Source organism: Myotis lucifugus, unplaced genomic scaffold (genome assembly GCF_000147115.1).
Source record: "Myotis lucifugus unplaced genomic scaffold, Myoluc2.0 scaffold_18, whole genome shotgun sequence".
In the NCBI taxonomy this organism is placed as follows: domain Eukaryota; kingdom Metazoa; phylum Chordata; class Mammalia; order Chiroptera; family Vespertilionidae; genus Myotis; species Myotis lucifugus.
In genome coordinates this window covers 1,918,430-1,932,553 of record NW_005871066.1, presented here as the reverse complement: position 1 = coordinate 1,932,553, position 14,124 = coordinate 1,918,430, and the positions used below count along the sequence as shown (strand labels likewise).

General features: G+C 47.3%; 1 protein-coding gene across 1 annotated transcript in view; it reads right to left on the bottom strand.

The window, feature by feature from the left end:
• Positions 1–14,124, bottom strand: part of ELMO1 (engulfment and cell motility 1) — a 315,463-nt gene that overhangs the window by 102,343 nt on the left and 198,996 nt on the right. Inside the window, exon 16 of the mRNA XM_006085322.3 lies at positions 10,669–10,805. Within this exon, the coding sequence (XP_006085384.1) occupies positions 10,669–10,805 (137 nt within the window). The remainder of the gene's footprint in view (positions 1–10,668; positions 10,806–14,124) is intronic.

Here is a 14,124-nt window from a genome sequence, read left to right as displayed (position 1 = left end):
TGTATCTACGTGTGTTCATTTCCAAAGCCACGGTGAGATTGTTTTTTAAGAGAGTGGCTAATGGGGTCAAGTCCTGCCAAGAGGGAAAATAAGGTAGCGATTAAAACATGTCCACCCAAGGTCATTCTTGACTTTGTCAAAATCAGTGGCTTTTGTGGCTAAAGTGGTTTTCAAAGTATTGACAATGCAATTTAGTGCTATTTAGAGTCATATTTATGACTTTGCTATATTTACATTGAGGGCAGAAGACGGGTCATAATAGATTAATAAGCTAATGGGAAGTGAGAAGAGGTGAGGAGCAGAGGCAACTGTTTGAGAAAAGCTGGCTGGGAGGGGGTGGGTAGAGGACTGAGAAGCATTTGTTTATGTGTTTTTTAAAATGCAGGAGATTTGTCCAGCTGGCGTGGCTCAGTGGTTGAGCATCGACCTATGAACCAGGAGGTCACTGTTGGATTCCAGGTTGGGGCACATGCCAATCCCAGTGTGGGGTGCACAGGAAGCAACCAGTGATTCTCTCTCATCATTGATGTTTCTATTTTTTTCTCACTCTCCCTTCCTCTCTGAAATCAATACAAATATATTTAAAGTACAGGGGATTTGAGTACATTTACATGCTGGTGAGAAGACAGCACCCAAGGGGACGAGACTGATGCTGTAAAGATTAGGAGGGTAACTGGTTGAATCCCAGAGCAGATGAGAAGGCAGAGAATACAGAGCGAAGAAGGAGGAATCTGCTTCAGGTACACAGGGGACACCTCTGTCTAAAAAGGAGGGTGATGAGTGCACAGGTAGGAGAGCCACCCAGCGTCATGTAGTCAGCTGGGGCGGAGCCTCCCACGCCTGGTCGGGAGTGCTGAACCCTCAGGGAAACGGCCCAAGTGCTTTACATATGTTAGGATAAACCCAAAGAATCTTAAAATTTTGCAATTCAGAAATGGTCAGATATTGGCCATTTCATATGATCAGTCTAATATTGGCTCATTTAACCCTCACAACTACTACATCAAGTGCCACATCTCACCAAGGAAGACACTGAGAAACAGGGCAAGGACATTCATCTACCCAAGGTCACCAGCAAGGAAAGCAGGGAGCTGGGGTTTGGACCCCATGCTGTGGGTCCAGGGTCGATGCTCTTGACTCGTTGAACTTACTAACTGAACTTATTTTTCCTTTGTAAATTTCCAAACCCTCCTCTTGATTCCTCAGCCATGGGAGGGGGTGGAGAGTGGGGAGGTGGGTGGAGTGAGGGAGCAGGGGTGGAGGGTTAGGGGGTGAGGTTGAGGGGTGAGTGGGTGGGACCCAGGCTGGTATGTCCAACAGCTTCAGGTGGGTCTCCATCATTACCCAACTCTGTTCTAAAGGGTTTTATTACCTGCAAATTTAATGAATACAATATTCTGGTAAATTGCGTTGAAAAACTGTCAATGCTAGTACTTTTATTCACAGCCATATTTTTCTGATACCTGAATATTATCTGTCCAAAACATTTCAAAATCAACTCTCCATCCCTGACCGGCCAGCGTCTGCTTAGCTGAGGTCTGGAGCAACATCCAGTGGGCCCGGTGGCCTGACCACAATGAGACAAGCCAAGCAGCCGTTTCCAACATGCTTGAGGCCACCGGCATCTCCATTTCATACGGACCTTTTACTGCAATCGGAGCATTTTATTAGAAACAGCATCTGTGAGGCATGGTTCTTACCCTTTTCTGCTGCTGCTTGAAAAACACATACTGGCCTGGAGCTCTCGGACAGAATCCCATGCCCTGTGATTCACAGAATGGAAATCTGCCATCATGTGCCAATGACATTTACTTCTGTGGCAGCTCAAGCAGCAAAATGCCATCTGCCAGACCCTCGGATGCAGCCCAGCCACGCAAGCGGATACGAGGAGAAATAAGGAAGCAGGACCTCATTCCAGGGAGTGGGTGGCCACCGGCACCTAAAACACACAGTGGCTGGGATGAGAATCAAGTCTTCTTACTCTGAGGACCTTCTTGGGGAAAGCAATATAGTTTTTCTAGCTTAAGAGAACGTTGGGAGGTGAAGGTAAAATGCGAGAGATTTTGGTGAACTGGGAGGAGATGGCATCACCTAAGCAGGATGGGCTTCGGGAAGGACGTGTGTCCTCTGCACGGGAAGGTCCCTCGACAGCCATCCACGAAGGGACAAGCCCATTAGTGACATTAGTTCCCCACTGGCCTGGAGACAGAAAGCACGACTAGTGGGGACACAGAGGACTCCCCACGTGGCCGGGGAAGCGGGTTAAGCAGGCCTCAGAGAGATATACCAAATGAGAGTGAAAAACTGAAACGGAGGGATTTTTCTTTTTTAAACCCAGGGCTCCAACCATGCTCCTCCTCAGTTTATTATGCAAATGTTCAATGTCTTTGAGGCTTTCCATTCACTTTATATAAAGCTGCACATGTGAAAAAATAATTACTACTGTCATTTTTATTCAGAAATGAATGGCAAAATCATCTTGTAACTCCCTCAAAGTTTTGACATCTGAAGAAGAGATGTGGAATGAAGGGTCTAGAAGTGCTTCTCAATAAGGTCTCTTGGCATCTGGGCAAGAACATGCTCTGTTCTATGGAACTGCAGAACACTTAGTACCCACGGTCTCCGGCAACTGACCAGCGGTGACCATCCACACTAGAATGGTGCAAATTAACTCAGCTTATTGGCTGGGGACCATTTTAATTCTCCCATTAAAAATGGGAGAATTAAACATTTATGGCCATTCAACCCAAAGTAACTGGGCAAGTAACTACCAAAAAAAACCCCACCACAAAACAAAAAAACAAAAAAACAAAAAAACAACAACACCTGGAGGATATTAAGATTTAAAGCTACGGTTCTTGCTTCCAATGATATGTTAACTTAATTTGGAGAGACAGAATGGTAAATAAACTACTACTAAACTAGAAGATATTTCCCAAATGAAAATTTGAATTCCATGCTGCAAGGGGCAGAGGTATAGAATTTCATGTTGAGTGAAAGATGGTCACCAGCTCACTGAGGTGGCATTTGTGCAAAATCCTAAAGTCGAATTTCAACAGGGAAGTGACTTCTGGCAGAGGGAATGAGGATGAGAAAAAGCCCAAGATATGAAAGTATTATGGCTTACACAAGGAATGATGGGCAGGGGAGCCTCAGCAGAGCTCAGGGCTGGTGAGGGCAAAGATGTGGAGATGAAGCAGAGAAAGCACGTTAGGCAAATCAAAGAGAAATCTGAACATCTTGGTATAAGACCATGAAACTTTATGAGGCAGACAGTAGACATAGCTAGATTAAAAGCAAGAATAATAGATATGGTCAGACCTGTGCTGAAGGACATTTGAAAAGTGGGAGGGTTTCAAAGCTGGGAAATACTAGTATGTTACATCGTAGTTGATGTCTTAGTCAGCTATTGCCACACTAGTGCTGTGTAACAAATAATCCCCAAAGCCAAGAAATTCTTCTCATACTCCCAGGTCTATAGGTCAGCTGAGGTGGCTGTTTTAAGTTGCAATTCTGTGGGGAGACTGGGGACACTGTACTCTGTACGTCTCCTCCTGGGAGCTCAGCGGGCAGAAGGAACATCTATTTGACAGCTCCTTTATCTTCTGTTCTACCTTAAGAAACACATCCCTTCAGAGATGTGCATTTTCGACTCCCTTTTACGGAATTTATTTTGCAATTACAAGGTAAATATTTCCTTTTAAATCAAGGAGGATTTGTATTTCATGAGATCCCATCTAATCTTACTCTTCGTGACTATCCAACTCTGATTCCAATCTGCTCTTTAATTTAAAATGCCCACCTCATTGTACCTTACTTAAATGTAGGTGATTTTCTTTTAATTGGAAGTATACTATTAAAATGGGTTCTGTGCTATTATTAAATTCCTCATATAATCCACAATGGAATACGGAATTCAGGCCCGAGCAACCAGTTAACAATTCATAGATTCATAGAGTGCCCCAAAGTGTAGTTAATAAAAGGGTAAGAAGTTTCAGAAGTCACTGATGACAGTTATGTAGAGCAGTTAATTCCAAGAGTCGTCATTATTCTCACGTTTCGGGAGGCTCTGCGATTGAACCGAGGGACTGACGCATCTCACTCTGCCTTTTTTGTCAGGGGCACCTCCTCCTCATTGAGGAACTGGGCCCCACTGTGCTCAAGATCTCCTTTGCAGCCAAACCCAAGTTCAGTGGGTCCCCGTTCAGAAGTATAGAGAAATCTGTATTTATAGATATTGGAATGAACCATCTTGGGAAATCAAAGGAGCTCAATGATATCGCAAGGTCAAAGGTCAATTTAGGTTTATCTGTTGAGTGCAGCACCTCTCATTTGTGGGAGGCAATTTGCCAAGCTACCCTTTGAGGGCCTAATCCTCACAGTGACTCTAGGACCTACTGTCATTATTATTACTCTTTTTGTTGTTGTAATTATTACTGTTACCAGTGGACAGATGAGAAGAAACTTGGCAGCTAACGGACATGCTCAAGGTCACACTGCTGGGAGGGGCCACAGTGGGACTGTGCCCAGACTCCCTGGGCTACAGCTTGGGCTCTTCCCTCCCTGCCTTGCATGCTCTATGGGGGAGGCGGACAGTGCCCCCAGGTGGTGAAAACTGGTTCTTGGAGGAGGAAAAAAACCCCAACTTACTCTTGTCCACATGTAAAGCACACTGTATGTACATTACATAAACAGGTAACCAGATATCTGCGTTGTTAACATTTCAGGGGAAAACATCTGGCACAGCTCGTGCGTGGGGGCAGTGGTGACGCAGAGTCTGAGTGATGGGCTCCACCCCTCTCGGCCTCCTGTGTGGTCAGGCAGCAGGGACCTGTGGTTCGTATGTTTCTTTTCCAAAAGCGCACGCACTGGGTGTGTGAGAAAAGATGCCAATCGGAAGAATAAGCTAGTGAAGCATAGTTGATATTGACAAGGACCAGAGAAGGGCGGCTTTGACTACTGTCCAACTGAAAGAGGCCAATCCCATAAAAAATGGTGGCACTCCGTTCACTGAAGAGTTTAAAAGCACACACACACACACACACACACACACTCACTCACACACACAAAACCATCTGCTAACTCTCCCACAGACACATCAAAGGGAAAATAAATCTATTCAGATGATGCATTTGCTCCAGGAGGAGGTTCGATTTTTTGTGTGCCAAACTAAAGACCTCTGCGCAACACAACACGCCTGCTGAACGGCTCCTCATCCACAGCTCGGCAGCTGAGAAATGGACAGCACCTCGCATGCCATTAGGGCCCCTGAACAGACTTCTCCTCTCCTTAAATATTAATGTTTCAATTACAACGTACACCTACTTTATTAGCCACGCCAGGCTCCGTTCAGATCAATAACAGCAGCGCTCGGTGGAATTCTAATGAAGAGAAGCCACGCCGAGTCCTCCCGGCGTCCCCTGGGCGACCGTGCACAAAGCCTCCTTTCACAACTGGCTCTGAGTTATTTTACAGTCACCTGCCTCATGCAAATGGAGTTCATGTTTATTCATGTGGAGGGTTACAGACCACCTTTCATTCCCTGAGCCAGCTCGGCTAACCAACAGTGTGTGCATCGCATGAAGCTGAGTGGGCCCAGCCTAGGAAGGGGGCTCCTGAATAAGTAATTGCCCCTGAAATCCACGCACAGACAGTCAGGAAGCTGGAGGCATTCTGGCAGCAAATATATTCCCTTTTTTACTCATGCGATCGCTACCTTTAAGGTTTCAAATAATCCCTTTTCCTTTTTTCTTAAATATATTTTTATTGATTTCAGAAAGGAAGGAAGAGGGAGAGAGAGACAAAAACATCAATGATAAGAGAAATATGGATCAGCTGCCTCCTGCACACCCCATACTGGGGATCGACCCCACAACCCGGGCATGTGTCTTGACCAGGAATTGAACCCTGACCTCCTGGTTCATAGGTCGGCACTCAACCACTGAGCCACACCGGCTGGGCCAAACAATCCCTTTTCTACACTGCCCATCACCACTAGGCGTGACTAGATAGTGGCTCTGCTCCATGGACAATCTCCCCGGGACGTCTCAGGATGCCTCCTTTGTGCTGCTTCCTCGTCCTTCCTGACAGAGGATTTCTCTGCTGACTCCATGAAGCCCGCAGCCTCCCAGGGCAGCCGCGGCTTTGTCTGGGGCTGGGGGCCTCAGGTGCCCAGGCTCTCCTACTGGAAGGAGTGGTTTCTTATCTGCGCGCCTGAGCGTCTAATCTCCATCAGGCTGTGCTTTGCCTACTGTGTTGCTGGGTGACGGTTTAAAATCGTGCTTTTGTGCCAGAGTGACTACGTTTTTCAAATCATTGGTTTCTTCCACTTTGGTCTTTGGAAAGCAGAGCAAACTCATTGGATCTTGGCTTTTGATGCCGATTTTGCTAGCATCTACACCAGGGGTGGGGAATGTCTGTCTTGAGGGCCGTATAAGGCCCTTGAAATCATTTGGTCTGGCCCTGCCAAGGCATTAGGGGTCAGTTAATTAAATGTGTGACCAAATATAGCAGCTAATGTTTAAGCTGATAATTTTGTATGGCCCTCAAATGATGTTATAAATATCTAAATGGCCCTTGGCAGAAACAAGGTTTCCCCTCCCCTAATCTAAAGTAACACCAATGCCATGAACAAATGTTCTGACGGCCCCTGGAAGGCTCAGCCATCCCGGGAGAAGTCTGGGCAACGAGGTAACTGCTGAAGAGGTGTTAGCTGCCACCAGCCCTCAGGAGAGCGAGAGGGTGGAACCGCTGATCAGGTTACCCACCCGCGCTGGTCACCTGGAAAACCAAGGGGCCCAATGGAATTGTGGTGGACGACGACACCACCAGAATCCGTGAAATTTCCAGCTTCAACACGATTTCTGCTGAAGTTAAACGAGCTACCTTATTCAGTTAAGAACTTCATTTGGGGTACACAGACAGCTTTCCTTTTTTTAAAAAAACATAATAGCCGAAAAATGTCTTATTTTGAAAAATGCAATTTAAAAAAAAGCTCACAGACACAGACAACAGTATATGATGACCAGAGGGAAAGGGGGTGGGGCAGGTGGGAGAGGGTAAAGGGGGGGTAAATGCCAGGAGACTTGACTTGGGGAGGTGAACACACAATACTGTATACAGATGGCTGTTACAGATTCATACTCCTGAAACCTACACAACCTATTAACCAATGCCACCCCAATAAACTCAATAAACAAGTGTTGAAGAAAAAGAAAGAGCAATTTACTCCTTTTTCAGACAGAATCGATCTTATCACATACAAAAGTAACTTTATAAATGCATTTTACTTCCTCAAAGAATTTTTACACTTATTACTTCAACTTACTACCATGCCACCATAAAAGAGGGCGGTGGGAGACTGGGATCCACTATCTATCTATCTATCTATCTATCTATCTATCTATCTATCTATCTATCTTCACATTCATATTCGACTTTTTATTGTAGGCAGACTCCTGAGTAGCAGAGCCAGGATTTTTACATGGGCCTTGCAGACCCATGAGCATCTTACTTCATCAATGCCCGCAATCCCTACCAGTTGGTGGTAACATGTTATGTGTATCAACTGATGGTGACCCTACGGACACAATGCACCTTTAGTGACCAAATCTACCTTTACAACAATCTTCAATGATCGTTTTGGCCCCACCCAGAGATGTAACTGGTATGTGGAGTGAGTGGGCACTGGGCTACCAGGCTTTCACCTCCCCCTTCCCTGGTGGTTCCAATGCCCAGGCAAGATTGAGAAACTGCTACGCACAGATATAGAGTTTGACGTGTAGACTCTTGTTAGACTTTTTAAAGGGAGCAGAGTCAGGGACAGACTCTGCCAGTGAGATTCCTGTACCTAAAATACCCACGTCGCTGCATGCCCCTCCTGCCCTGCTCAAAAACCAGGGCCTCCATCCAGGATTACGGGGCCATGTGTGCGCCAGGGGTCCAGCTGCAGTTCAGCTCCTCTCTGATGCCCAGAACAGTGACTAATGTGTGCTCTCAAATATCAGAAACAAAAGGCAAAAAACGTAGAATACAAACCCAATGGCCCGAATCAATGGATTATTCTGCAGAGAACGCTCTACTGAGAATTGAAAGAAAGGACTTTCAAAGCATAAATACTTGAATCCCTCTCTAATTCTACTTCTCTTATATAAATTTTTAAAAAATCCCACCTGGTGCTTCCCAAGTCCTAGGACAGAAAGACAGCTGCTTCTCCACACCCCACTTCTCGCTGTAGCACCGACTACCAAGCGCTTGAAACCTACAAACTCCTGTCCCCTTCCAGGGGGGCTGTCGAAGAGATTCCTGCATCTGCTGGGATCTCGTCTTGTTTGTTGGGAAAATTAAACTTTGGATTGAGGGCTGCTGCTTCTCCAGACATGCGCTAAAGAAGGCAGCCCCAGGTTTCAGGTGGACGCTGAAAGCTGCCATCCATGCTTCCTGACAAAGTGGCCAGAGCCTGAGACGCTGCCCGGGAAAATTCAAAAGGAATGCTGTCTAACCTTGAGCTTCTTCCCGATATTTCTCAGCTCAGATTTGGACAATCTTAGGAAACAAGAAAAACATTCCATCGAACCAGTAACTCCAAGCCCACATGTGTTCCTACATTCGATCACTTCTGACCAGGCCGGTGGCGCAGGGCCACAGTAAGAAACTGTACCTGAAACCTGGCCCTGCAGCTGCTGAAAGAAGCCTCTGGTCATGTGTGAATCCTGAAAGAAGTGTCGGAGCGACGGCAGGGTTTGCTGTCGCCTTACCCTGAGCAGCAGGATGTCACTGCCACCAACCGGAGCACACGGACCCAGGGAACCACACGGACCCGGGAGCCCTGCTCGGCTCCCTGGTCCAGCCTCTCACCTCTTCCAGACCGATGCCTCGGTTTCCTTTGCTAACAGTGCATTCCTGTCAAAAACCTCAAGTTCTATAGGAGTTAGGTGTCAAGAGCTCAACGCCTTGCGCCATTCCTCTGCAGGAATTTGGTAATGTTTTCCGTACACCTTATCTGTGCATAGATCAGCAACAATAAGGTTTGTATTGTTATCACTTACAAAAATGCAGACTTCTGTAATTCCAGGGAATCTCAGAAGGCAGATGGACCCGTGGTGCTGGAACATGGCAGTGCTGACATCCCCTTCTCCTGGGGGAGAGGGTGGTCCTGGCACAGAAGAGCTAAAGACCGGATGGTTTCCAGCAGCACCGCAGTACATGAAGAGTTGAACTGATCCAGGGCGAAGTGGCCCCAGCAATTTCAAAGACCGTTGCTTTAACTCTCCTTATTTCTTTGGCTTGATTGAACTTACTGTCAGACCACCTTGCCTCTCCCTCCCTCCCTCCCAGGGATGATTTGCGCCTGAATTGCAAAATCTCTCATGATCAAGTGAGGTACGCTTGGGAGGCTGCAGTTATAATCACAAAGGAAATCCTGGGCTTCCCTCCACGTCCCTTCCTGATGTGCCTGTCTGTGGGCACAGCTGCTCACACCCTGGCGGCTCTAAGCTGCAGCTTCCAGATCAGTGCTCGCCACAGAGGGGCGCCACTGGGGCCCCTGTCAGTGAACTAAACCAATGGCCCGGGATGACTGAGATGGACCGCAGGCGTCTGCTGTAGCCGAAGGTAAGATCACTGTGCTGATGAGACAGGCTGGAGCCTGACTGCGGCTTAGGGAAGGGTGTCTTTTTCCTTTTCCCGGTTTCTTTCTTTTTCTTTTCAACCTACATCAGTTCCAGATGCCACAAACCAGAACTGTGGTGGAAGAGAGGAGATGATGGGGAGGCAGAGGCCAACAAGAGATCAAGGGGAGCTACAATGCAGACCTTAGGTTGTGCCCCAAGCACAAGCCCACGAGGCCCCAGGATGCTGATGAGATCAGACCCTTACTTTTAGAGAGAGTTATGCCCCAGGACCAAGTGAGTAGACATGGGCTATGATGACACAGTAGCAAATTAGAATAATTCAAGGCTGAAATACACCTGCACCCAACATCATTTATGAGCCATGTTATCATTGTTATAAGGCCTTTATCTCAGGATAAAGATTTTGTTTATCTTGAAAAGTACACACAATGCTTCTGTTCCTCTAAGTTGTTCAACACTCTTCTCTCCACCCAACAGAAAGAAACAGGACTCCTCCATTCAGTGAACCAAATGCTCTCTCTAAACCAAAAGATGTTCCATATAGACTTACGCAACTCTCTGAAAGAGATCTTGCAATTTAACAGTCAAGGGCAAATTGTCTCAACACATCCACAATCCACAATGAAACCCAGTGCCCTGGACCAAGCAGCCTTCCTGACCTCATCATCTCCAGGTCCGCCACCTGCACAGGTGGTAGGGAGGCGTTTTCCCAATAGACCCGCAATAACAAGGCATTCCAGAGTCATGTCATGGAAGAGACGTAAGATCATCTCAACATTATTTTTCACAAAAGCACCTCTGCTGCTGGCTTCAGCTTAGTAAGCCCAAAGGAACACAGCTGCTCGAAGCTCGTCCCCAGAGAGGACAGCATCACCAAGAGCCTCATGTCTTCCTTCCTCCTTTCTCAAAGCGACCTGAAATCCAGTCGTCCCCATTCTCCCAACCGGCCCACTGCCTTCCACACATGGCCCAGGGGCCCTGCAAAGTGCGGCTCTTTGGGGGACGAGGTGCTGCCTCTGCTTCCGGTCCCCCTTACCTTGTTGAAGTCTTCGGAAGTCGCCCTCATCTCCTTCCAGGTCTTGTTCAGGAGCTGGATGCAGATGCAGAAGAACTCCTCGAAGGATCTGTCGTGGGTGAAGAACATCGGGTGGAAGTCGTTGCAGGTCTCACTGGCTGGAGGAGAGAGAAGGGAGAGGAGGGAAATGATGGGACAGCCATGTGGGGGTGCTCCAAGGAGAGATGACGGGAGGCATAGCTGGCTCAAGCCATAGCGGGTAAAAGGAATGCTGAAAAGCAACCTAAGAATAGATCCTGTGCAACTTCGAAGTTCAAGGTCGGACTGTCAGACCTACCCGTAGGCACAATTTTTGACAGAAGTCAGGTCCTAAGCCACAGCATGACATGAGCCTTAGGGCTGCTCCCGGCCCGGATCTCTGGTGTTGAGTATGAGCTCTGTATCTGCCTTCAATAACCTTATGGAGACTGTGCAGACCTCCCTCTCCATCTCAGCTCCTCCTCCTCCCTTAATTTCTCCTTTCTCTACGGAACCACTGGCGGAGGATGAGCTTCCCTGCATACACAATTAATTGCAACTTGGAAAGCAGTTTCCTTGATTATTTCTCCAGGGGGCTTTTTCCCCCTTTAGGCAGTGGGTAGGGGACATTTGAGATCATTAACCATCTGGTGCCATTAACCACTTGCTTTACATTCCCAGACACAGGTGGCTGGAGGTTAAAGCAATCCAAGTGGCTTTCAAGGTCACAACTGGTCAGATCCTGGACCAAAACATGAGGCCAGTCAACCTGCCTGTGAGCCCCTACTGTCAAGCTTCCTGGGGTCAGACTCCATACTCTGAGCTCCAGGTGCAGCTACCTCTTCTTCTTCCCTGACCCAGCCCCAGCCCCAACCTTCTTCTCAGCTGTCTGTCCAGGTTACACTCTCATAGCCGTTGCCCACGCATCGCATTTGATTGTACCAGGCCTCTTACCGCTCATGTCTATGGACAACGATACTAGAGCCCAAGGAACTTGTCTTTGTGACCCCCAACACAGAACCCTACTTTTTTTTTTAATATAAGCTGTTAAGTATAGTAAAAGAATTCTTATGCTAATTGGAACCTCTTAAAGACCAATCAGTCTTCAAGGCTCTAAATCAGTGGTTCTCAACCTTGGCTGCACATTAGAATCACCTGGGAATCTTTTTAAAATCCTGATTTCTGGGCCTCATCCTCCGGAAATTCTGTTTCTTTGTTATGGGGTGGGGCCACAACATTAGTAGCAAAGAAACAATTTCCGGAGGATGAGGTCCAGAAATCAGGATTTTAAAAAGATTCCCAGGTGATTCTAATGTGCAGCCAAGGTTGAGAACCACTGCTCTAAATGGTAGAATTTCAAGCCCCAGAAGCCCAGGAGAGGAGGGCGGGTGGGTTACAGCAGAGACTTCTGCACTTGGGGGGAGCCCTGCTACAGCCACTTGGTTGAACCTCAAGTTCACTTAGAATCCTCTCATGCAGGTGAAGGATCCCTGACCAGACCTAAAGGGACACACTCTGCTCTGGCAGGACCACAAGCTCTTATACACTGACTTCTTCTGTCGCCATCCTTTACAAATACAGTGAATTCCCAACCTCTGAACAATTTAAAGCAACAGTGTCCAGTGTTTGTACAGCTCACCCCTGTGGAGGGTGGAACCCCATGTGAAGACAGGTGGAAGCGGTTTTCTTCTAGACGAGGTAAGGGCATGGACTAGCAGCAGCGTGAGCCACGTGGAAAGGGTTAGGGTCTGGGGCTGAAGACGGTTCAAGTCCAGGGCCTGCCAAGCAGGAGCACGTCATTTCATCTCTCTGAGCCTTGATTCTTTTTTTTTTTTTTAATGTTTTCATTGATTGTTTTAAAGAGAGAGGAAGGGAGATAGAGAGAGAGGAACATCGATATGAGAGAGAAACAGCAAGTGGTTGCCTCCCACACACACCCTGACCAAGGATAGAACCTGGGTGTGTGCCCTGACTGGGAATTGAACCGGCAACCTTTCGGTGCACAGGATGACAATCAACTGAGCCACATCAGCCAGGGCGAGCCTTGGTTTTCCTAACAAAAAAAGTGGAAGTGAATCTCCTCCGGCTTTTCCAAAGGCCTCCGAGAGGATCACATGACGAGATTCTTGGAAAAGTGCTTGGAATGGATAAAAGTTGATGCAAATATGGAGATAGGTGGTGGGTGATAATGGATGCTCTGCCCATGTATCCTTTCCAGGAACACTGATTGTTCTTTGCTTTCCCCCAATTCCTAGCCGAGCCTGTTCACATCTCAGAAATTACAGGCAAGAACATGTAAGTCACCCCATCCCCAGCCTGAGTGACCAGCAGAGGGACAGCAAGAGTGAAGGTCAGACCTGAGACAAAGCTGCTTAAGGAACCTGGAACTAAACACGGGCGGATTGTGTTTGCTGCCCTGGGCAATGAGCTGCCAGTCTCACTTTCATAAGCACTGAAGCAATGAAATTTACCAGTCCACAGAAGCACTTTAAAGCACCACTGCCATCCAAAAACTCATCATTAATCACATTATCACACTCGCTCTTCCCGGCCCAGTGTGATTATGTGTGTGCTTTATGCCCTAGTTAAGGTTTTTATGGGATTGCTAGAGCTGAAATAGCCAGGCACACTTGAGACCACCAAGCCCTGCTCCGCTTGGGTGAAGAGAGAGGGAGGCAACACGCTAATAATAGGGCCTATTTGTTGGGTCACGTCACAGACCAAGGGCTCTGCAAGCGTTATTCTCCGCACACCCCGGGAGGTCGGCCTTGTGCTTATCTTCACTGTACAATCCTGAAGAAGTTAAACCTTCTGTCAGGAGCTTCGTTCAGGAGGCCCCAAATGAGCGTTTGTAACCCAGTGTAGCTGGCCCGGCAGCAGGCTTCCTGCCTCGGCTGACGTGAAGAGCTCAGGGCAGCTCCTTGTGATGGCTGCTTGAAGATTAACCGCTCCCCCCACAGCTCTTGCTTAGGCAGGAACAGTGACTGCAAGAGGCAGGCTCACCGCAGTTGTGAGCCAACAGGATCGCGATGCTCACCCAGTCCAGGGCCCCTGGCCCAGGCCTCGCCACTGGGAAACGTGAACAGGCCTCAGCCTAAGGGGACGGCCTCAGTCCCGAGAAGAAGGTCCTTAAGGCAGAGGTTTGAACAAGCAAAGAAAAACAGGGAGGCGGGGCTTACAGGCGCTTTAGAAAAATAAAAACACCTATTGAGGAAAAAATGTTGAAGTAGTGTGCAATGATTTTACAAATAAAATCCAGAGGGAAATTTTCAATGAGACAAAAATAGTAACACCTTTTAAAAAACAAAATGGTTGTTAAGCACACTATTTTTAACACAATGAGATTCTACTTTGTAAAAATCAACTGAATGGTCTTTTAAGTGTGGAATATTTAGGTGTCCTCAGAGCTGACAGTAAAAAGGGTTCTTATTATTTTACTGACACCCAACTCGTTTATAA